The sequence below is a fragment of the Hyperolius riggenbachi genome, chromosome 5 (assembly GCF_040937935.1).
Source record: "Hyperolius riggenbachi isolate aHypRig1 chromosome 5, aHypRig1.pri, whole genome shotgun sequence".
NCBI lineage: Eukaryota > Metazoa > Chordata > Amphibia > Anura > Hyperoliidae > Hyperolius > Hyperolius riggenbachi.
The window spans coordinates 26075593-26098818 of NC_090650.1; the positions used below are offsets into that span (position 1 = coordinate 26075593).

Here is a 23226-nt window from a genome sequence, read left to right on the forward strand (position 1 = left end):
TGATAGCCACAATGTCTCATTGCTGCCTGGTAACTGCTTGTTCCCGCCTGGTAACTGCTTGCTGAGCACACAGTTCAACAGTCCATGGAAAGGAGTCCTTATAGTGGACCTGAACTCTTGCACAGGACAGAAGGAAAACAGAAAAATGCATCCTGTATGTATTTAGTTTACCCAGAAGTTGCAATTTGATCTCTCCCCTGTGTCACCTGACTGCAAAGTCAGATACGCTCATTTGAGAGCACCGGATGTTAAAAATGTCTGCTTCCATGAAAGCAGGAAGTAGAAACTGTGTAGATTTATTTCAGGATTTGTATCATCTGTAACACGGAAATGTTTTTCTTTAAAGGTTATTATGCTGTTGTGTATTTTTTAGCGCAGAGAGGAAGTTCTGAGTTCAGGTCCGCTTTAAACAATGTAGATTGCCCGTCTGTCCTGCTGTTCCTCTGCCTGTAGTACTTTTATGCATAGTCACTGAACAAGCATGCAGATCAGGTGTTTGTGACTGAATTAGAAGCATGCTTGTTTCAGGTGAGTGATTAAAGTGTAAGGCCTGGTGCACACCAGAGGAGTTTTTCTGAGCGGTTTGAGTTTTTAAATCTGCTGCTAATGTTATCCAATGGCTATCATTCATGAACAGGCTGTCGGTAAGGGGAACCCGTGCGGGAGAATACCGCCGTCGGTAGTTGTGCCTTCTGGGTGGTCATTCATAAACTTTGTGCCTGGGGCGGTAGCAGTGCGGAGGTTTTCTGGAGAATGGTGTCGGCAGGCGGGCGGTAGGCATGCGGAAACAGAAAAGCTGGCCGAGTCCCTCCATGCGGTGTTCTCTCTGCTGCTGTGTGGGAGGTCCGTCCCATTCACTTACAAGGACTCCGCAAGCTTCCCGCTACAGCCAGGGGATCGGTAATCCCCTTCCGCATACCGCTATGCGGAAATGTTTATGAATGAGCATTTTGCAACTTTTTCTGGATACCTGCGTATCCACACTGCACAAGGCGGTACGTTGTCACTCTGCACGGGAATGTCAGCTCCGCATACGGAAAGAGGCTTTATGAATACACAACTTGCTCGGTGGTCGGTAAAGTCAGCGGTATTACGCATTTCCGCATGCGGGAATGCTTTATGAATGATAGCCAATGTGTCTGTGCACACTGGAGCAATGAGGTTTTGTAAAAAAAAACCCATAGCATTACATTGGGAAGAGCTTTTGAAACCTCTAGCGCCCAAACGCTAGAGGTTTCAAAAGCTATTCCCAATGTAATGCTATGGGGGATTTTTACAAAACCTCATTGCTCCAGTGTGCACAGACACATAGGATAACATTAGCAGCAGATTTAAAAACTCAAATCGCTCAGAAAAACTCCTCTGGTGTGCACCAGGCCGAAGGCCTCCTTTACACGGACCGCTGATAGGCAGTGAAATGCCTTTCAAACTCTCTCAACTGCTCACTGCTGCCTAGTAAATGCTTGTTGCTGCATGATAACTGCTTACTTCTGCCTGGTAACTGCTTGCTGAGCACACAGCTCAAACAGTTCGTGGAAAGGAGGCCTAACCGGAGCAGTGCTTTTCAGCGCTGCTAGATTTGGGCGCAGCCAGCGCCGCCATAGACTATAAAGGGATTCAGTCTATAGCGGTGCTCAGTGAGTAACGTTGGCGCCGTCAGAAGACGGAGCCGAGGTTGCTTAAAAAAAATCATAATAATTCGGCTTCCAGCAAACCCTGGAAGCCGAATTATTTCATTCCCCCACTATCCATGGCGGCCTGGAGGGGGAATAGTAATTACCGCCGCCGGGACTTGTGCAGCAGCAGGACCAGCCATATACCGGCTGTATCCTGCGCCCAAGTCTACCAGCAGCGCCGAATTCAAATGTACTCGGCCAAACTGTCGGGCATAAAATAAAAAAAATCAATTCTTTATTTTTGTCTGGTAAACAAGCAATAAGGATGCTAACCAGGCAATCCAAAAGTTAAAATCACTATTACTTTTCTTGTTTATAAATGATCCTTCCCCAGTTTACCTGACTCTTATTTGGTACGTTGCCGCACAAAGGAAGTTGCAGGGCATGCTGGGTTGTCTTTTTTTGCTTCTTTATTTCCCCTCAGACTTAACTAATGTACAGAAGCAAAAAAGGACAACCCAGCATGCCCTGCAACTTCCTTTGTGCGGCAATGTACCAAATAAGAGTCAGGTAAACTGGGGAAGGATCATTTATAAAAACAAGAAAAGTAATAGAGATTTAAACTTTTGGATTGCCTGATTAGCATCCTTATTACTTGTTTACCAGATAAAAATAAAGAATTGGATTTTGATTTTATGCCCGAAAGTTACACTTTAAGAGACCACTGATGCATGAAAGTTCAGCAGGGCTGCTAGGCAACTGGTACTTTTTAAAGAGGAAGTAAATATGGCAGCCTCCGTATCCCTCTCACTTCAATGGCATAGCGGCAGGTAAGCAGAAATACGTTTTTTTTTTTTTTTTATTTAAAAAGTTCAATCCAAAGGTAAAAATGTAACATTTAAACAAATCAATATTACTTTGAGAATTAGCCTTGTAATTTTCAGTTTAGGCAGACATTAATAAGCCCAGACCAGGGTTCCAGGATTACTTATGTTCTCTCTCATTACTTCCCTTCCACATATACTGGACCCCCCCCCCCCCCCATAATAACCTACTTTTCGGGGTCACAAAGCCAGCTTCATTCAGCGGGATTCCGTCATCTGCTGCCTCTGGAGTGTTTTCTCTGCACCCCTCAATCTGGAGTCACAGCTCAGCATAGTATATGATATAGTGATGTGATCAGCTTCTCAGTGTATACTGTGAAATACCATTTATACTCTCTCTTTATATATATATATATATATTGTGAGATTTATACATATATAGATAGAAAATACTTAAACTATATATCATAGTGTATATTAAACTACATATCATAGGGTACACTGGAATATATAGCATAGGACATTAATAGTATATAGCCTATACATTACATGGTGTATAATCCAGTGTATATATATATATATATATATATATATATATATATATATAGTAAATTAGGAATATATAGTGTGTGTAATGCAGTTTATATGATACATTAGGAATACATAGTGTGTATAATGCAGTATATATGGTATATTAGGAATAAATATTGTGTACATACAGTGGTGTGTGTAATGCAGTATATATAGGAATTATGAAGTTAGTGTGTATGTAGAGCAGTGTGTAGTATATATGGTATGATATGAAGATCCTATAGTGTGTAATATATATATAGGATATGAGGTGTGTATGTAGTGTGTGGTATAATTGGGATGCTAGGAGTCCTGGTGGTGGCAGTTGGCGCCCCTCCCCCTGCTCTGTGTTGCTCTGGATTAGTGTTGTCCGGATCATGAACGATTCGGATCTTTGATCCGAATCTATTTAATGAGTCGATCATCCGAATCATCAAAATGAACGATTCGGATCGCAAAAGGGGCGGGGCCAGGAACGACACGCCCCCTCTCAGCGGGCAGCGGGGTCCTGGAAGCAGAGCTGAGATGGATCGCTCTGTTGGATGCGAGGCAGCCTTGCAGGGACAGCAGGTAGATAAGAGAGAGGGGACATGGGTGCCACTGCCAGATATGTGTAGAGCACACATACTGGCTGAAAAGTGCTTCTCATTATAGGCTGTCTGTTCCCCTAGTGAACACATTTGAAGCTTTTGGCTCAGCACAGCTCAGTAACTTTGCAGGCACTGTGATTGCAGCGTAATATGATCCTCCTCCACTCGGCACTAAACAGCTGCACTTATCTTCTGGGAATGCTTTCCTTCACTGTGTGACGTTTGCATGGAAAGTATACAGATGAGCATATAGGTGAAATAAATACATGTAAAGCATATGATTGCAGCATGTGGGTATTGTGTGCACAAACATTTCTGCTCTCTGCTCGTCCCTCCTCCCTTCTCTGTCCACTCCCTGCCCTCTGTCCATCTTCTCCCCTTCTCTCTGTGTGTCCACCCCCCTCCCCTTCTCCTGTCCACAGCACGGAAAGACCTGTCCTGCTAGTCATCTCACCCCGAATGCTTCGGTAGTAAAATGATCCGAGATTCGGATCAAAGATCCGGATCTTTTCAATGATCCGATTCGAATCATCCGGATCATTGAAAAGATCCGAACTTCCCATCTCTACTCTGGATACAGTGCTGGGTTGTAACATGAGGCATTATGCTCCTCCCCCCGCTGATCCCCTCTATATGCAGCACTATACGGCGGTGCAGCAGTGAGTGCGGTCCCCCGGGTACACACGTCATGCAGGGCGGTGCAGCTGTGAATGCGGTCCCTCCGGGTACATAGCCGGTGCTGCTTCCTGTAGGGTCCCCCGGGTCACGCACGCGTTACTAGAGGAGCACGGCGTGCTGACACAGGCCCTCCACTCAGGTTGCACCGCGCACTTCCGGCTCCTCCTCCGGTGGCCGGGGACGATTTCGCAGTTCCTCCCTCCGCAGGAAGCGGCGGCTCTACCTGTGCTGAGAAGAGAGGCCGGAGCCATGGCCTGAGCCCCGGACACTCCGCTTCCGGAGAGAACCTGTGTTACCTGCCGGCCGAGAATCTCCCTCCAAAACCAGAGGAGCCTCCGGAACTGCCGAGCGGGGGAAGACTGAGTGACTGACTGCTGGCAGGAGGAGACCCCCATCTCCATAGCTACAGACCCCCTATAATTACTGCTGGCAGGAGACCCCCATCTCCATAGCTACAGACCCCCCCCCCCCCCCCCTATAAATACTGTTGGCAGGAGGAGCAGTGCATCTCTCCATAGCTACAGACCCCCCCCCCCCTAAATACTGCATACTGCTGGCAAGAGCAGGCCTCCCCCCTACTAATAAATACTGCTGGTAGGACCACCCTCCCTCCTTATAATTACTGCTGGCAGCCCCCCCTTCCTTATTATTACTGCTGGAAGCCACCCCTTTCCTTATAATTACTACTGGCAGCCCCCCTCCCTTATAATTACTGCTGGCAGCCCCCCTCATAATTACTGCTGGCAGCCCCCCCCCCCTCCCTTATAATTACTTCTGGCAGGATATCCCCCCTTTATAATAACTGCTGGTGGGAGCCCCCTCTCAACTACAGACCCCCTACCTCATTAATACTCCTGGCAGGAGTCCTTTCTTATAGTTTCTGCTAGCAGCCCCCTCCCCCCAATATCTGGTATTACAACTCCACTTGTCTTATCTTGCCCACCAGTGCTGGGGGCCACCCCGGATTCTGCCCTGTTAATACACCAGTCCTCTTCCCAGACACCCATTTTCAAGTACATCTTACTAGACTGGACTGTCAGCATATCATCCACACAACCTTCCCTTCGTAATCACAGCCTACTCTTTCGTGGCCGAAGAGTCCACTTCATCCGCTGGTTTTCCATCATCTGCTGCATCTGGAGTTGTTTTTCTGCTCTTCAATATTTGGAGTATTTGCACCCCAGAATCCAGATTCATCTCTGTCTTCCTGCTTCCAAGACTTGTCTGGCACCCCTCAATCTGTGAAGTCCCCTCTTCACTTTTCCAGCTGGATGTGTTTCTGTGACTCTGAAAATGGGGGATTTCTATGACCCGGAGCACCCAACTGAGTGAGTATACCTCTGGAGGGTGCTATGGCAACCCGAAATCCACCACAACACCTGTTACCCCAGAATCCCCCACAGCACTCTCCATACACAGACCGAGAAGCCTCCTCTTCCACACTGCCTTGCTGCAAGCTGTGCATTGTCTCTGTGTACAGATCCAAGGTGGTGTGAATGAGACAGGCTGACATGTGCTCACCTCCAGTGGGGGTGGGGCTGTAGTAACAACCTGTCTCATGGGAACGCCACAAAGGACTGTTTATAAATATATAACTGGTCTTAAAAGGGAACCGAAGTAAGAGGTATACGGAGGCTGCCATATTTATTTCCATTTAATTAATACCAGTTGCCTGGCAGCCCTGCTGGTCTATTTCTCTGCAGTAGTATCTGAATAACACCAGAAACAAGCATGCAGCTAGTCTTGTCAGATCTGACTTTAAAGTCCGAAACACCTGATCTGCTGCATGCTTGTTCAGGGGCTATGGCTAATAGTATTAGAGGCAGAGGATCAGCAGGGCTTCCAGGCAACTGGTATTGCTTAAAAGGAAATAAACATGGCAGCCTCCATATACGTCTCGCTTCAGTTCCCCTTTAATTCTTATCTGTATGGCTCAGACATTAGTATTTGAATGGAATCAATGGTTGTATGTTAAATTGGTATACAAAGGAAAAAGTTAGTAGAGCACCAGACCCCTTAATTGTATATTAAGGAGATGAACCGACATCGATCGAAAACCTACAGTGCTTTTTTTAGGCCCGTTCACGCTCAACCAAACCCTGTGGTTGTCGTCTGAGTTTGGTCTGTTGGGATGACAATCAGGTGTGCGTATGTGTGTGGGGAACGACTAGACGGCCAAATGATAACATGCGGTTTGTCCGATCCGATGGCGATTCAACTCACATGACTGTTGGGCTGATATCGTGCAGTGGGCCGCGTGTATATCTCGTTTGAACGACTTGTTCTGAGTGCGAGCCATGTCGTGCTGTCCATCATTCTGCTTGCGTGCGCAATATGCTAACGAGTTGGTCATTCAGTTGGTGCGTGGAAAATACAAGTGCACAATCCTTTGGTCCGGCGGGCGGTCATGTGGTGCAGTTGGTTGCGCACTTTGGACGTGTCTACGAGCCTTTAGAAAAAAATTACAACAGGTAAACCAAATACTCAAATCACTTCTAAGGGCTGGAACCCACTACAGCGATTTTGGGAGCGTTTAGGGAGCGATTCAAACCACTAGTGACTTCCCTAAACGCTCAGCTAATGTTAATGGATGGGCCAAATTCCACTGGATCGGTGCGATTACCGAAATCGCAAACGCAGGACATGCAGCATTTTTAGCGTTAGCGTTTCTGCCATGTAAAGTATATAAAAGCCGGCATAACCTACACAGAGCGATTTTGCTAGCATTTTTACATTACTGCACACTGTAAAAAAAAATAATTGAAAGGACCAATCAGAATTAAAAACGCTAATCACTACACAACCGTCGGCAAATTGATTACACTTTCGAAAGAGAACTCGAGGTGGGTTCTAAAGGGAAGGTTCAGGGTAACGTGGAAAAAAATAAAAATCCATATCCACTTCTGCGCCTGCGCAGTAGAGCCCGGAGGACGTCCGATGACATCAGAGCGCCGGCGTGGGACGCAGAAGAGCCCGTCCGTGGAGCGCAGAAGAGCCCGACCTGGCAGCCGGCCTGGCCAGGTCGGGTCGGCCACCGAAGACGACCGGAAGCCTCTGGAGCGGCGGCGAGGGCACCTCCTGCCTGCCACGGGCTGGAGGAAGCCCCGGGTAAGTGGATATGGATTTTTATTTTTTTCCACGTTACCCTGAACCTTTCCTAACGCTCAGTGTTCTCCCCAGAATTTTTTTTTCAGCCGGGTGGCATGAAAAAGTAGCCGGGTAGGACGAGTTGAAAATGCAGGGCAACTGTGCTTACAGCATAGGAGGAGGTGAGCCGATGACAGCCGGGTGGTCACCCAATCTAGCCGGGTGAAGCACCCAGCTAAAAGAGCCTGGGGAGAACACTGACGCTAATGGCACACAGAGGCTGGGTCTGCATATACTGCCCAGCCTCTGTTGCTATACTGAGCCCTCATAAATCATACGCCGAGCTGTCGACACGCAGCATGTCGCAGCCGGCTGTTTACCTTGCATCTGTCACTCTTGCCGCTCCTCCATAGCGCTGGTCCCCGCCCGCGTACCTTCCCTCCAATCAACGGGTAGGCAGGGAAGGGACGCGGGCGGGGACTGGTGCTATGGAGGAGGCGGGGGAGCGGCGAGAGTGACAGAAGGTAAACAGCTGGCTGCGTGTTGACAGCTCGGCGTATGATTTATGGGGGGCCTGTGGGGGGAGCAGTATAGCAACAGAGGCAGGGCAATATATGCAGACCCAGCCTCTGTGTGCCATTAGCGTTTTTAGAACCCACCTCGGGTTATCTTTAAAATCGCTACCTAAACGCTCATGAAATGGCGTACAAACCGCTCATACAAAATGCTAGCGATTGCGATTAGCTATAGCATTTTGTAGTGGGTTCCAGGCCTAATAGTTTCCCGTATATCAGTATTTGTATAATTTTTTCATTTGGATTATATAAAGACATAGTAAAAATCATGCTAAAGGTATAAAGAACCGGACAGCCTTGCTACTTAGTCATCCGAAATGTTTGATTGAGATTTTCACAGGCTCTCTTTTTAAGTATGTTCGGATGTTGTCTACCGACTGCTTGTTAGCAAGTGGGCAACCTGGAAAACCATTCCGATTGCTTTTTTTTTTTTTTTTTTTTTGTTCTGTTCACCGCAATGTGTACTAGCAGTGGGAAAATGCACATTGCTTCCATTACACTGTGATTGTGCTTTGGGAAGCTTTATGTGAGTTTTTTTAATTGCGTTTTCGCATTTTATAAAATGTATTAACTTTTTTTGTAAGTGTGACCCCTGCCTTAGGCTCAGTGCGACATAATGGCTGCATAGTAACGTGGAAAGTAGCACCACAATACAAAACCTGTGTGACGTTCGCAGTGGAGCCGGTGTGATTTAACGGCGTTGCGGTACCTCAATGCATTGCGTTACTGCATAAAACACACACCTGTAGGAAAAATAAAAAAACAAAATATATGTATGTATGTATGTATGTATATATATTTTCTAAAATTCAGATAGTTTACACAGCAAATCTAGCTGCACGCAGATTTAATAGAAAAATTATTTCTTCCTGTGATACGACAGCAACCATGTTGTTTGTAAACCTTACACAGAGGCAGGCTTATCTGCACCATCAGCACTGTGAAAAAAACCTAATCACTCCTCCTCCCTCCTCCCCTCTGCCTCAGAAATCAATGGCTAGTAACACATCCTCCCCCGCCCAAACTGAGCTCCCACGAGCCCTTGCTACTGCCAAGGCTCTCTGAAAACCTGTGGGCTTGGTTTATTTAGTTTATCGGGAATTAGAGTATTAAAACAAAAACAAAACCGTATTTGGCTTGAGGAATGCCCTATAAACAATAGGAAAGGAACACAATTATGCAATGAGTAAGAGTTCACCTCGGAACCACTTTAAACAAAGTTAGCAGTGTTAAAACACTGCAATCCTGCTGCAGAACGAGGGCTTTATTCCCCCCCCCCCCCCCCCCCCCAAATAACCGGGCAAAATTCCATGACTTTCCAGGTCATGGATTTTGCTTCCCGGGGGGAGGCAGAGCTGTACGCAGTTGCTCTGCCTCTGCTGGAGTCTATCTCTGCCTCTCCCCGCCCCTCTCAGTGAAAGAAGAATGAAGGACGGGGAGAGCCGGAGATCGGTGGAGATTGACTCCAGTAGAGGCAAAGCTACAGCGCAAAGCTCTGCCTCTACCAGGAAGCGACCCCCTCATTTTGCCCTGTGGAGTTAGGGGGTACAAAGCCCTTGTTCTGCCACGGGAATACATCGCTTCACCTCTGCTCACATTGCTTAAAGTGAACCAGAGATGAAGCACCCTCATGTATTTTACCATATATATCAGTGGGAACATTAGAGAAAACGCCTACCCTGCTCTCTGTTTCATCCTTCACTGCTCAGCCTGCTTGTTACCAGCCCTGATAAAATCCCTGACTAAGCATTCAGTCTGGCTTTGCTCAGGAATATTTATAGCTGTCATTATAGCAGAGCCACAAGGGGGCAGGCTTGGGCTTGAAAATACATCAGAGAAGACAGACTCAGCTATAAAGATTACTGAGCAAAGCCAGACTGAATGCTCAGTTGGGGATTTTATTAGGGCTGATAACAAGCAGGCTGAGCAGTGAAGGATGAAACAGAGAGCAGAGTAGGTGTTTTCTCTAATGTTCCCACTGATATATATGGTAAAATACATGAGGCTGCTTCGTCTCTGGTTCCCTTTAACATGAATAGCAGGTAAATATTATTTTAATAGGCTTCGGTCTCTCTTTAAAGGGCCACCATCGTGAAAAAGTAGGCAGTTAAAATTTATCTGAACCAACAGGTTTTGGGTCAGTCCATCTCCTCATGGGGGATTCTCTGGGGTTTCTTTGTTTTCAACAGCATTTCCTGAACAGCAGTTTAACTGCCACAATAGTAAGATACTAGCCAGCCTCCCTACTCACTTACACAATACTTTGTTAATTAGACTTTGCAACTGCTGTTCAGGAAATGCTGTTGAAAAAAAAAAGAAAACCCTGAGGGCTCTTTCACACCAAAGCCCATTTCCCGCGCTTTAGCGCAAAGTACCAAAGTAAAATGAAAGTCCATAGACTTTCATTTCACCTCTCACACCAGACGCTGCGTTTCGATGCGTTGCGGTTCGACGCACCCGAGAGCATTGAATCGTTGGGAGCCGGCGGTTTCCCGTCAGGTTAAGTACTACCGCCGCTGGTTGCATTGCACCGCTAAATCCCGCCGACACCGCCGCAGGGCATATAATGCGTGCAGAACGGCTCCTGCACGGGTTCTAGATGTGCAAGAGCCCTGAGAATCCCCCCCCAGTGAGGCGTGAGTCTGCGCAGAGTGTACTCGATCGGCCTCGGCTATTTTCACTGGAGCCTGAGCGGAGAGCCGCTACTGAGACGGATCGCAGTAGGCAAACATTTACCTCTCCTACGACCTGTGTGTGTGTGTGTGGGGGGGGGGGGGGGGATTTCAGGATTCCTAACTGCGCATCAGACAACCGGCAGCTGTCAGTTAATTGATCGACAGTTAGGGATTCCCACTAACTACGCTGTTTCCGACTCGACAGAAATTTGCATACAGAGCAAACTTTTTGCTTTACACCAAAGCGGCATGCAGATGTGTCATCACCAGGAACCATGTTCTGCTTCTGAAGAGGGAAAGTGGGAACTTCCTCTCTGCTCTAAAAGATAAGCAACAGCATAATAAACTTTAAAGAAAAACATTTCCTTGTTACAGCTGATAGAAAACCTGCAATAAATCTGCACTATTTCTACTTCCTGCTTTCATGGAAGCAGACTGAGCTTTCAAATGAGCTGCTCTGCCGAGACTGCCATGATTCCTGAGCTGATGCAGCTGAGAGATCAAATTACACTTGTGATTAGTCACAGATGAAGTGGAATTAGACAGGCTAAATGCTCTAAATACATACAGGGTGCATTTCTCTGCTTTCCTTCTGTCCTGTGCAAAAGCTCAGGTCCTCTTTTAAAGGGAATCCAGAAGTGAGAGGGATATGGAGGCTGACCTATTTATTTCCTTTTAAATAATGCACGTTGCCTGGCTGTCCTGCTGATCCTCTGCCTCTAATAGCTTAAAGAGAACCAGAGACGAAAAAATACATACCTGGGGCTTCCTCCAGACCCATCAGCCTGGATCGCTCCCACGCCGCCGTCCTCGGCTGCCTCTGTCCGCTGGTACCGGGTCCCGTCCCCTCATTTCGGCCAGTCGACGCAAGCGCAGTGTGCTCCCTCCGTACTGCGCAGGCGCATGCGTACAGAGCCAGAGGGAGCCCCTGTGCATGCGGAAGAATGGCCGCGTGCGGCGGAAGTGACGGGACCAGCGATAGAGGCAGCGGAGGACGGCGATGTGGGAGCTATCCAAGCTTATGGGGCTGGAGGAAGCCCCAGGTATGTATAACATCTTGGTTTCATTTTTAACAAACGTTCGGCTCTGGTTCCCTTTTAAAGAGACTCTGTAACAAAAAAAAAGTTCCCCTGGGGAGTACTTACCTCAGGAGGGGGAAGCCTCAGGGTCCCAATGAGGCTTCCCCCTCCCCTGTAGCTGCAGGCAGTCCAGCGCTGGCTCCCCCGAAGCATCCCGCAATCCTCCCTCGACAAGCCTGACAAGGCTTGCTATATTTACCTTCCCTGGCTCCAGTGGGTGGCGCTGTTGCGGCTTTCAGCACGGAGATAGGAGGAAATAGCCGATCTCCATCGGGTCTGCTCTACTACGCAGGCGCAGGAGACTTGCACCTGAGCAGTAGAGCGGGCCGTCAGCGATCGGCTATTTCTGCCTATCTCCGAGCGGAGAGCCAATACTACGCCTGCGCTGGAAAGGTAAATATTTACATCCCCGCTGTTCGGAGGGGCACAGCGAGACCACCGTGGGACACAAGAGGACGGGGGAAGCCTCAATAGGATCCGTAACTGACACTTACCTGGGGCTTCCATCGGCCCCCTGTAGCTGTCATGTCCTGCGACCATCTTCCAACGATCACCTATTCCCCGCTGCCGGCACCGGTCAGTTATTCAACCTAACAAGACTAATGGTGAGGTTTTCTCGTACTGCGCAGTAAGCTCCCGGAGACACGAGCGGGAGCCGAGCACGCGCAGCAGCAGTCTCGTTAGAAGAATAATTAGCAGGTTACCGGCGGTGGGGAACGGATGATCGTAGGAGGACGGCGCGGGACATGACAGACCAATAAAAGCCCCAGGTAAGTGTTGTTTCCCCCCCCAACCCTCCACAGAACCCTGATCAGATGTCTGACAAGGTTGGCTGCATGCTTGTTTCAGGTGTGTGATTTCATCCTCCCTTACCAGAAAGATCAGCAGGACTGCCAGGCAACTGGTATTGTTAAAAAAATAAAAAAATATAAAAAATGGTAGCTTTCTATAGCTCTCCCACCTTGGGTTCCTTTTAAAGAGACTCTGAAGCGAGAATAAATCTCGCTTCAGAGCTCATGGTTAGCAGGGGCATGTGTGCCCCTGCTAAAACGCCACTATCCCGTGGCTAAACGGGGGTCCCTTCACCCCCAAACCCTCCCCCGCAAGACTTGGTCGCAAGTTGGTCGTAAAATTTTCACTTCCTGGAGGCAGGGCTAATGGCTGCAGCCCTGCCTCCAGTCGTGTCTATCAGACGTGCATCGCCGCCTCTCCCCCGCCCCTCTCAGTGAAGGAAGACTGAGAGGGGCGGGGGTGAGGCGGCGGTTAGCCCTGCCCCAACCAGGAAGCGCTCCCCCGCTATACGGAGGGGAGTTGGGGGTGAAGGGACCCCCGTTAAGCCGCGGGATAGCGGCGGTTTAGCAGGGGCACACATGCCCCTGCTAATTATGAGATCTGAAGCGAGATTTATTCTCGCTTCAGACTCTTTCAGGGTTTTGGCCCGCTAGATTGCTTTTAGCCACGCTTTGGACTCGCCAGCGATTTCAAACGTGCTAGGCTAATAAAATTTATTGGAGGTGATCCCACAGGAGCGATTGCACTTCCGGAAATCGCAGTCACGAGTCCTGCAGTATTTTTCAAGCGACTGCGCTCCAATACAAAAGATACGACTGCTGCAAAATCGTTTGCAGCGATTTCACTACCCGAGCAAAAAAAATATAAAAAATTATATTTATCTTGAATGAACAACTTATTTGTGTATGTAGCTTAACTCCCTAGCGGTATTGACAGATTATCTGTCAATACAAAACATGCTGTGAACAGCATAAACGTGCATACACCTCAATACTCTCCTGCACTGTATATTAGACCCTTGCTTGACACATTTTGGCAAGTTGCAGGAAAAAAAAGTTATAAAAATTTTTATCACTTTTTGCACAAAAATCCTGGGGATCCTGGGAAATCATCTGTTTACTTTACAGCACACTTGACGTAAGGGTTGGTGCTCACCAGAGCGGTTCTGAAGCGTTTTTAAAACTCTTGCAGGGGGAAAACCGCTTGGCTAATGAAAGAGAATGGGATGGTTCACACCAGAGCGGCTCGTTTTTTCCACAAACACAAACTCGGGGGCTGCAGCATTTTTGAGAATTCGGAGGCGTTTCTGCCTCAATGTTACAGTATAGTATATAGTATATCCTGGGGAAATTGAACGCCAGGGAGGTTATTAATAAAGCGGTGCAGGGGTTGTGTATAAAGGATTGATGTATAAGTGCATTTTCCACTTAAAATCACAATTGCAATGTGATCATGAGTTTATATACACTGAGTGGCCAAAAAATTAAACACCCCTTATTTGAGCGTAAACCAGTCCAGCGGTGACGTAACGCAGAGTTGCTTATACAGTATAAGGAACGCTCATCTTCAGATGATGTAGTTATAACAGAAGTGAATGTCAAAATGGGTAAGGCGAAATAAACTTTGAATGCGGGATGATGGTCAATGCAAGAAGAGCTTGTGCTAACATCTCTGAAACAACTTTTTTTTAGCATTTTCTCGCCCAACGGTATCTCGGGTGTTTAGAGTATGGCAGTTAAGGAAAAAAAAAAAGCTTCAAGCTATAAGGAGTGTTCTGGTGACCGAGAGAGGTTCGCATAGTCCACAGCTACAGAAGGGCAACAACACAACAAATTACAGCTGAATTCAATGCAGGTGCAGCACAAAGTATATCCCAACGCACAACAAGATGGACTTTACAAAAGGATGGGCTTTAGCAGCAGGAGACCATCAGGAGTGCCTTTGGTATTACAGAAAAATAGGAAAAGACGCCTGTTGTGGGACCTTGCCATCGTGCTTGACCAGTCTCAAATTGGTTTGAGGAGCATCGGTCAAAGTTTAACCTGCTTCCATGGCCAGCTCAGTCCCCTGGCCTCAATCCTATTCAACATTTGTGGGACAAAGTAGAAAGATCACTTTAAAGCTTGGAAACGCCACCATCCAATATGACCCACCTTAGAGCTGCCATTATGTCAGCATGGGCCAGCATTCCTCAGCAACGGTATCGGCATCTTGTTGAGTCCACGCCAAGAAGATCGACTGTAATCGGAGCTGAAGGTGGACCAACTCGTTATTAGAGGGCATCTAATTTTTTGGCCACTCAGTGTATATACGTGGCGTGAAATGTGATGCGATTGTCAAGCGTTCTGCTGGGTTCCACAGCGCAACTGCAAGTCGCTCAGGCGGGAAAATGGCACAACGATTATCGTGTTGAGTACAGTGGTTTTGTGATCTGCAAATCGGGAATGATCACAAAATTTAAAAATGCGGCAAGTGTGAAAGGGTCAGGTTTTGGGTCTGATGTTGTAAGATCTGTAGATAGTTGGTGAGATAATTATTTTGACCTTAAAGGATACCTGAGGTGACATGTGACATGAAATAACTAGGCTGTTCTCCTTCTTTTTTTTTTTTTTTTTTTTTTTTTTTTTTTAAACTCTGCCTGAAAGTTACAAAACCCGAGGTGGCATCACGTGGTCCCACCAGCCAATCCTCCGCCGCTCCAGTATGTAAACACTGCAAGTGCAGTGAATAATAAGTAGCAATGTGCCTGGCTACGTAGCGGCCTCTCCCCGCCTTCTCTCCGCCCATAAAATGAAAAAAAAAAAAAACCTACTGAGCGTGTGCAAACCGTCTAACGCGGCTTAGCCGCGTGTAAAGTACTGCATGCAGTACGTTATGTAGACGTGCTGCGTTACAATGTACCGCAACATGGGCACTGTGAACAGCCCTTTGATTTTTCATTGCTGTGCGTTACCGGCTGCTTTAACGTGCCCCTGTAACGTCCCACTGTGGAAGCAGCCTCAATGCAGCTTGCAATTGGCCAACCCAAATCACCAGGAAGTCTGTCTGGCCCATTTTCAAGCGGTATACAATTTCCACAAAGGCTGAAATGATTGGCCCCTCATGCTAGGTACACATGATGCAATGTCCCGCCAGAGAAATTCCAGCGGTGATGTAAGGTTGTGATATCACAGCCGTTCTGTGTGCATTTATAATACCCCAATAAATGGAAGTATTGCGAAGAACCGCTGTAATGAAGGAAGCCATTTAATTGCGTTGTCGGTTTGGCTTCCTGAAGCGTTGTGGAAACGGAAGTCTGTTAGATAACACATGTGAACTGACGAGCGCCAGCTGATGCCTCCTCATATACACTGCATTGTTATCTCTGTCTGCAGGAAGGTGATAGGCCCATCTCACACAGGGACTGAGTCCCTAGCAACTAGCTACCAGGTCACATGGTATTGTGGTGGATACTACTCTCACATTCTAGACTGTGTACACTGAATAGTGCTAAATAAATACATAAAAATATGGTAGAACATTAGATTACAACTATGGTAGGATTAGAGTGCGAATTCCTCTTAGGGACAGCCAATCAGGGCTGTGGAGTTGGTACAAAAATCATCAGATGCCTCAGTTTATGAAACCTCCAACTCCAGGTACCCAAAATGGCTCCGACTCAGTCTTATACAGTGATGGCTAACCTTGGCACTCCAGCTGTAGTGGAACTACAAGTCCCATGAGTCATTGCAATACTCTGACAGCTCTAAGCATAACTTGGGGAGGCAGAGGCATGATGGGATTTGTAGTTTTGTCACAGCTGAAGTGCCAAGGTTAGCCATCACTGGTCTAATACTTACCCGGGCTGTGAATTTGGTACAAAAATCGTCTAACTCTGACTCTTCCATTTATAAAACAGACTCCATCTCCAGGTATCCAAAATAGCTCTCAACTCCGACTCCACAGCCCTGCAGTCAGTGACATGACTATGTACTCTGTAAAATGCTGCAGAAGATGTCAGTGCTCTATAAATACATAATAATATGGCCTGACAGACTATGGCTATGGTAGGATTAGAGTGTGAGCTCCTCTGGGGACAGTCAGTGACATGACTATGTACTCATAGTGCTGCAGAAGGTATCAGTGCTATATAAATACATAATAATAATAATAATAATATGGTAGGACATTAGATTATGATGGGAATTACTAGATTAGAGGATAAATGGGAAAAAAAGTGGGTGGATATTGGCGGTTTACTGCACCTTAGGCCCGTTCACACTTGACAGTTTCACAATTGCACTCAGTTTGCCGATCACCAGCAGTTAGAGTATTCTGAGCGGATTCGCTGTGCCCCATTGCAGTGTCCGGTGAGAGTATTAACACTACTCAGTGTTGTGCATCTGTCCCGCCCCTGCTGCCGTAGTCACAGCCGCCATTCAAGTCCTCCCACCACTGACACTGCTGCTGAGACATAGTTATTTCAGAGCCCTGGCAGCATAGTGCTACCATCGGCTAGATCCAGGGGAAGCCTACCTAGCAACAAAGAGGATTCTCATTGGTCCACCATTCAGTTATCCTTTGAAAATTCTCCCTAGGGGGGATTCCCACTGGTCTTTTACAGCCTAATAGGGCTATGGTTCTACCCGGGACTCTGATACTGGCGCTTGCCCCCAAGACCAGCAGAGTGGGGGGACCAGAATGGCAACCGAAAACGCAGAAGACAGATGAGCACATGTTCTGCGTCCTCATAGGCTTGCACTGATTGCGTGTGTGGGCTCCGGGAAAATCGTCCTGATTGGGAGCATGCTTCCATTCCGTGCAGCTCTGTTGTAAGTGGAAAAAGGATCAGTTGCACAACGAATCCGATGCACGCCAATCCGAGCATCCTCTCTGCTCTAAAAGATAGCAACAGCATAATCAGTTCCTTGTTACAGCTTAGCTGAGTGTTTACTTCCTGGTAAACTGGGAGCACAGAAAGGGTTAACCTCCGTTAACATTAGCTCAGAATTCGGCAGGCAGCCAACAGCTCAAATTAAGTTACCTTATTACTTGCTGAGAAGGGAGAATTAGACAGGCTGTCCTCTATAAACGCACACAGGGTGAATTTCTCAGTGTTTTCCATGTCTCCTGTCCAAGAGTTTACATCTGCTTTAATTATTGCTCATTAGGTTATGTTGTTATGTTTGCGCGGCAGCTTTGTTCCAATCATTCTGTGTTGTCAGTCAGGTCGTCGCTCCTGACAGATTTTTCACATTCTTTTCTTGGGAGTCGTTGATCTCGGATTGTGCGACGTTGTGGGTTTTTTCCCTAATACTTTTCCTGGCCGCTTTTATAGTGCTTGTCAGCAGGTCTTAGAATAGCTCGTGCCCTGGGCGGTGATTGTGCATTGGAAACAGAAATTCAGCTGACGCTGCAGAATATCTACATAACCGTTCATAGCCTGTGCTGTACCTGAGCTGTGATCACACTGCACGGCTGCCTGTAACATGGCCACTGCTGGGCACTGCACGGCTGCCTGTAACATGGCCACTGCTGGGCACTGCACGGCTGCCTGTAACGTGGCCACTGCTGGGCACTGCACGGCTGCCTGTAACGTGGCCATTTTAACTGTGGCTCTTTTGAAGCCAATCCTGATGCAATTTCCTCCCTTACTTTCCTTTGCCTGATTTGCTCGCCCTTCGCTATAGAAAGTGCATTGTCTCCGCATGAGAAATATTGGCCAATCAGAGAAGAACAGAGGTGTGGGAGGGGAAACCAGGAGGAAAAGAGGCTTCAGCCAATCAGGCTGCATTAGTAAGTCTGAGGGAAAGTATAGAAGCAAAGGACAACCGAACCCAGCATGCCCTGCAACTTCCTTTTTGTGTACCAAATTTTGTGTGTACCAAATAAGTCAGGTAAACTAGGGAATGATCATTTATCAACAAGAAAAGTAATAGCGATTTTAACTTTTGGATTGCCTGGTTAGCATCCTTCTTACTTGTTTACCAGATAGAAATAAAGAAGTGATTTTTTTTTTTTTTTTTTGCCCGATAGTTGCACTTTGTTATCTGCGAGGGAGTGCTGTAGGGATGTAACTGTTCCTTTTAGACATTAGCAGTCACTTTATAACGAAGGGGTGTCTCATTAGCCCAATGGAAAAGCCCTTTTGCCACTGAAAATCACACACGACATCACAAATGTGCTTCTGTGAGATTGTGATCTCCTCTCTTTACACTGTACACATTTCACCTCTATTATCGCATACTGTTACACTGCATGATTTTGTTCCCAATATCCAATGGGACAAAAAAAACAAAACAGTTTGACCAAGTCACAAACCCTGAAAAAAAAATACTGCATGCATTGCGTATTAATAGATTCAGACCAGTGGAAAAAGGGCCCTTTTAATCGCGGTGCCCTTACAATAAGAAAATTGTGTGCAATCCCAAGACCGTGCAGCTGATTGAAAGGGGACACGGGGAGTCTTATCTGTCACGTTTTATAAGGGGTATAGCAGACAGGCGTGTCCTGAGCAGGGGTTGCTGGATAGATAAGCCATTATCTGGAGGTAGAGTACAGGGAGCAGAGGGCAAAAGATGAATTATTTACCAGAGTACAAACAGGAATCTACACATGCCAAGCGTAGGGAGCTGTCAGGGGTTCTGAAACTAAACCTCTGTTTACAGCGGGAAAGTATCGATCCTTGACGGTTACCCGTAACCTCCAAGTATCTGTGGAATGAGCGAGACCAGGAGCCCAATCGTGCAGTATTGTTGGACAAAGAGAGCTAAATAAGATCACGTGTTCAAGTATTACATTCACAAGAGTGGGTTGCAACCACCGTCTGAGCCTGCAGGAATATAGCCGTCCCCGCTCGGCAGGGCTGTGGAGTCGGAGCAGTTTTGGGTAGCTGGAGTCGGGAGGTTTCCATAAACTGAGGGGTCGGAGTCGGATGATTTTTGAACCAAATCCATAGCCTTTGTAAAAACTAGACTAAGGAGTCGGAGCAATTTTTGGTATCTGGAGTCGGTGGTTTCTTGAACTGAGAAGTCTGTCGGATGATTTTTGTACCGACTCCTCAGCCCTGCCGCTCAGTGTCCTGGGTCTGTTGGTGCGGACGCTGGTCGGTTGCTCTCCTGGATAAGTTCTCAGGACGCTAGGTCCTCATTATTAGGAATCCCTTAGGGTATAGAATATACTAAAACCCTGGTGGTGCCGCCCTAGATGATATGTAACTAGTAGTTGTATGAATGAGGAGTATAGCACCTTCTCAGAAGACTGAGTAATGCTTTAGGCACCCATGTTCATTACCAAACTGTTGCAGGCACTTGTGTTGACCTGGCCAAGGGTACGTCTGTTGTCCTAATTTCAAACACTATTACTGCCATGTACGATTGAGCCCTTGCGACCAAGCTTATACAGTATTCCCAATCGATCCTTTCAACCGATTTCTGGACAGAAATCAATTGCAAAGGCGATCGCTGCAGCTATGTTGCTGTACAGATTCTCCTGGGATTTCATATCTGGATCAGGCTGGCTTAACAGGATGGGGGAAGCCTCATTAGGCCCAAGAGGCTTCCACCTCCAGAGGCAATCATCTGTTTACTTTACAGCACACTTGACGTAAGGGAGATGTGGAGGCTGACATATTTATTTCCTTTTAAACAATGCACATCCTGCTGCTATCCTGCTGATCCTCTGTATGGGCTGGTGCTCACCAGAGCGGTTCTGAAGCGTTTTTAAAACTCTTGCAGGGGGAAAACCGCTTGGCTAATGAAAGAGAATGGGATGGTTCACACCAGAGCGGCTCGTTTTTTCCACAAACGCAAACTCGGGGGCTGCAGCATTTTTGAGAATTCGGAGGCGTTTCTGCCTCAATGTTACAGTATAGGAAAGTGGAAAACCCCTCTGAAAAACGCTAGATCAGAGCGGTTTTCCAGGTGTTTTTGTTACAGAAGCTGTTCAGTAAGAGCTTTACTGTAACAATGTTTCTGCTACACAAAAACGCTCCCAAAAACGCTAGGCATGTTTAGAAAAGTCTCTAAACATGCCTAGAATCGCTCTCAAATCTGCTTCAAAAACCTCTAGCGTTTTGCGGATCTGCTAGAGGTTTTTGGTGTGCACTGGGCCTATCTAATGCTTTAAGCCGTAGACCCTGAACAAGCATGCAACGCTTTAGATGGTTCTGACAGAAGTCCGTCTGCGTGCTTGTTTCTAGTGTGATTCAGACACTACTGCAGCCAAATAGATCAGCAGGACTGCCAGGCAACTGATATTGTTTAACCTCCCTGGTGGTGCGCAGTTTCAGAGACTGCGTCCGCGGGAGGCTTTTTTTAAAAATAAATTGTGATTGAAATCGCTAGCTAACCATGCCTGCTAAGCCCCGCCGCACCTCTCATCCAATGACCCCCCCCCCCGATCGCCGCCGGCAATATTTACCCCTCCGCGATCCCGCGAGAGCCGCAGCTTCAGCAATCAGCTTCACTCGTTGCTATGACGACGATCGGACATGACGTCATGCGCAGTCCCGATCCTCCCCATAGCGAAGCCTGGAGCTGATTGGGAGGCTGCTCCATTGCGGGATCCCTGGGGGGTACTTATAACGGCGGGGATTGGAGGGCATGGTTAGCTAGCGAAGTGCTAGCTTAACTATATAATAAACATTTTATTAAAAAAAAACAAAAAAATCCGGCGGCCATGTGATCCCCTCCGGCGGCTAGCCGAACGTAGGTCGGGCTTACCGGCAGAGAGGTTAAAAGAAAATAAATATGCCAGCCTCCATTTCCCTCTCACATCAGGTTCCCTTTACATTCAGAATGAAGTGAGTGTTTTCCTTGTCTGGGGATCGTGCTGGACTGTTCCGTTATCAGCCCCTCCGGAATCTTCTGCTGGAGGCCTGGACAGCTGAGGCCTAATGAATCCATCCTACCCGTGTGTATATTAATAGTGACATACACTACATAATACAGTGGGTGGAATCCAGGTCACACCTGCTGCCCCCTCCATTCCTACAGTACTGGCGGATTGGCGTCATCCTTGTTGCCATGACAACAAGACTCAGTTCTCCACAGAGCCTGCAATGCCAGGCGTTTGTAGAAAGTCCTCATTTCACTCAGCGAGGACAGACTGGATACCTGAGCTGTCCCTGGGGGGCCGGCAGCGAGATGGTATACCGTCTTCTGTCGCTAACCAGCAATTATCCTTCATTGTTAGAATACAGAGGGCCGCCCACTGCAGGGCTGTCAGGCGGGAGAGCTGTGCGTGTTGCTGAGGAAGGATTGTAGCCTTTACTTTCTGTAAATCTCATTGTGAGGGTTTGGATTATTGCTGTGAGGCAGTACAGACCGGTCTTGCTTCTAAAGTAAGATATCACATTACAATCCTATCCCAGAGAGACCTGCTGACTTTGGTGGGGAACTAGAAAGAGCGTGACACAGTATACTTCCTGCAGTTTCCTAGGGGTTTTTTTGTGTTTTTTTTTTTTTCTCTGATATTCTTAAAGGGACACTTAAATCAAACAAAAAAAAATGGGTTTTACTTACCTGGGGCTTCCAATAGCCCCCTGCAGCTGTCCGGTGCCCTCGCCGTCTCCCTCCGATCCTCCTGGCCCCGCCAGCAGCCACTTACTGTTTCGGTGACTGGAGCTGACAGGCTGGGGACGCAAGTGATTCTTCGTGTTCCTGGCCACAATAGCGCCATCTATGCTGCTATAGCATATACCATATAGCAGCATAGAGGGTGCTAATGTGTCTGGGAACGTGAAGAATCACTCGCGTCCCCAGCCTGTCAGCTCCTGTCACCGAAACAGGAAGTGGCTTCCCGCGGGGCCAGGAGGATCGGAGGGAGATGGCGAGAGCACCGGACAGCTGCAGGGGGCTATTGGAAGCCCTAGGTGAGTAAAACTAATTTTTTTTGTTTGACTTAAGTGTCCCTTTAAAAGGAACACACTGCTGAGAAACTGTCAAATTTAAAATGCATGTTAACCACTTGAGGACCACGGTGTTAACCCCCCCCCCTCCCTTATTGACTAGGCCATTTTTAAGTAATTGGGCCACTGCAGCTTTAAGGCCTAGCTGCAGGGCCGCACAACTCAGCACACAAGTGATTTCCCCCCCCCCTTTTTCTCCCCACCAACAGAGCTCTCTGTTGGTGGGGTCTGATCATTTCCAAGTTGTTTGTTTTTTGATAAATATTTATTTTTGAATAAATTTCACTTTTTTAAAAATATATTTTATATCCCTCCACCCCGCCAGCTAATCAGCGTGATCGGCTGTCATAGGCTTCAGCCTATGACAGCCGATTACTTTTGTGTCTGCCAGTGGGACAGCCAGTATGGCGCTGCTGCAGATTGCCGCATGGAGACTGTTCTAGACCGCTCCGCCTTCCAAGTGCAGATGCTAGCCCCATAGAAGGCCGTTCACGCCAATCGGCGTGGAGCGGTCCTGGGGCTCCCGCCGCGCTCCCACCGATTGGCGTGGAGCTGTCCTGGGGGTCCCGCCGCGCTCACACCGATTGGCGTGGAGCGGTCGGCAAGGACATGTGGCATGATGAAATAGACATGTGTATGTATAGTGCAAAGCACACGAATGACTATGCTGTGCTTCTTTCAGGGCCGTGGAGTCAGTACAAAAATCATCCGACTCAGACTCCCCAGTTTATGAAACCTCCGACTCCAGGTACCCAAAATTGCTCCAACTCTCAACTTCGGCTCCACAGCCCTGCTTCCTTTTTTTTATTTTCTATGCCTGAAAGAATGTAAACATCAGTTATGCAAGTAAC

The 23226-nt window shown here is 47.4% G+C and overlaps 2 protein-coding genes across 5 annotated transcripts in view; one reads left to right on the forward strand and one right to left on the reverse strand.

Moving 5' to 3' along the window:
- The window catches only part of LOC137518033 (tubulin delta chain-like), a 51621-nt gene extending 47209 nt beyond the window's left edge, over positions 1–4412 (reverse strand). The window contains exon 1 of one of the 3 annotated variants that reach the window (XM_068235218.1): positions 4286–4412. The gene's annotated coding sequence lies outside the window, so the exon portion shown is untranslated. Of the gene's footprint in view, positions 1–2671; positions 2961–4285 lie in introns of those variants that run through there. The other 2 variants (XM_068235219.1, XM_068235217.1) reach the window with 2 other exon arrangements.
- SETD2 (SET domain containing 2, histone lysine methyltransferase) overlaps positions 4233–23226 on the forward strand; it is a 109772-nt gene continuing 90778 nt past the window's right edge. Inside the window, exons 1-2 of one of the 2 annotated variants that reach the window (XM_068235213.1) lie at positions 4233–5606; positions 23058–23123. In XM_068235213.1, the coding sequence (XP_068091314.1) occupies positions 5572–5606; positions 23058–23123 (101 nt within the window). In that variant the 5' untranslated portion in view covers positions 4233–5571. The remainder of the gene's footprint in view (positions 5607–23057; positions 23124–23226) is intronic. The other variant, XM_068235214.1, reaches the window with a different exon arrangement.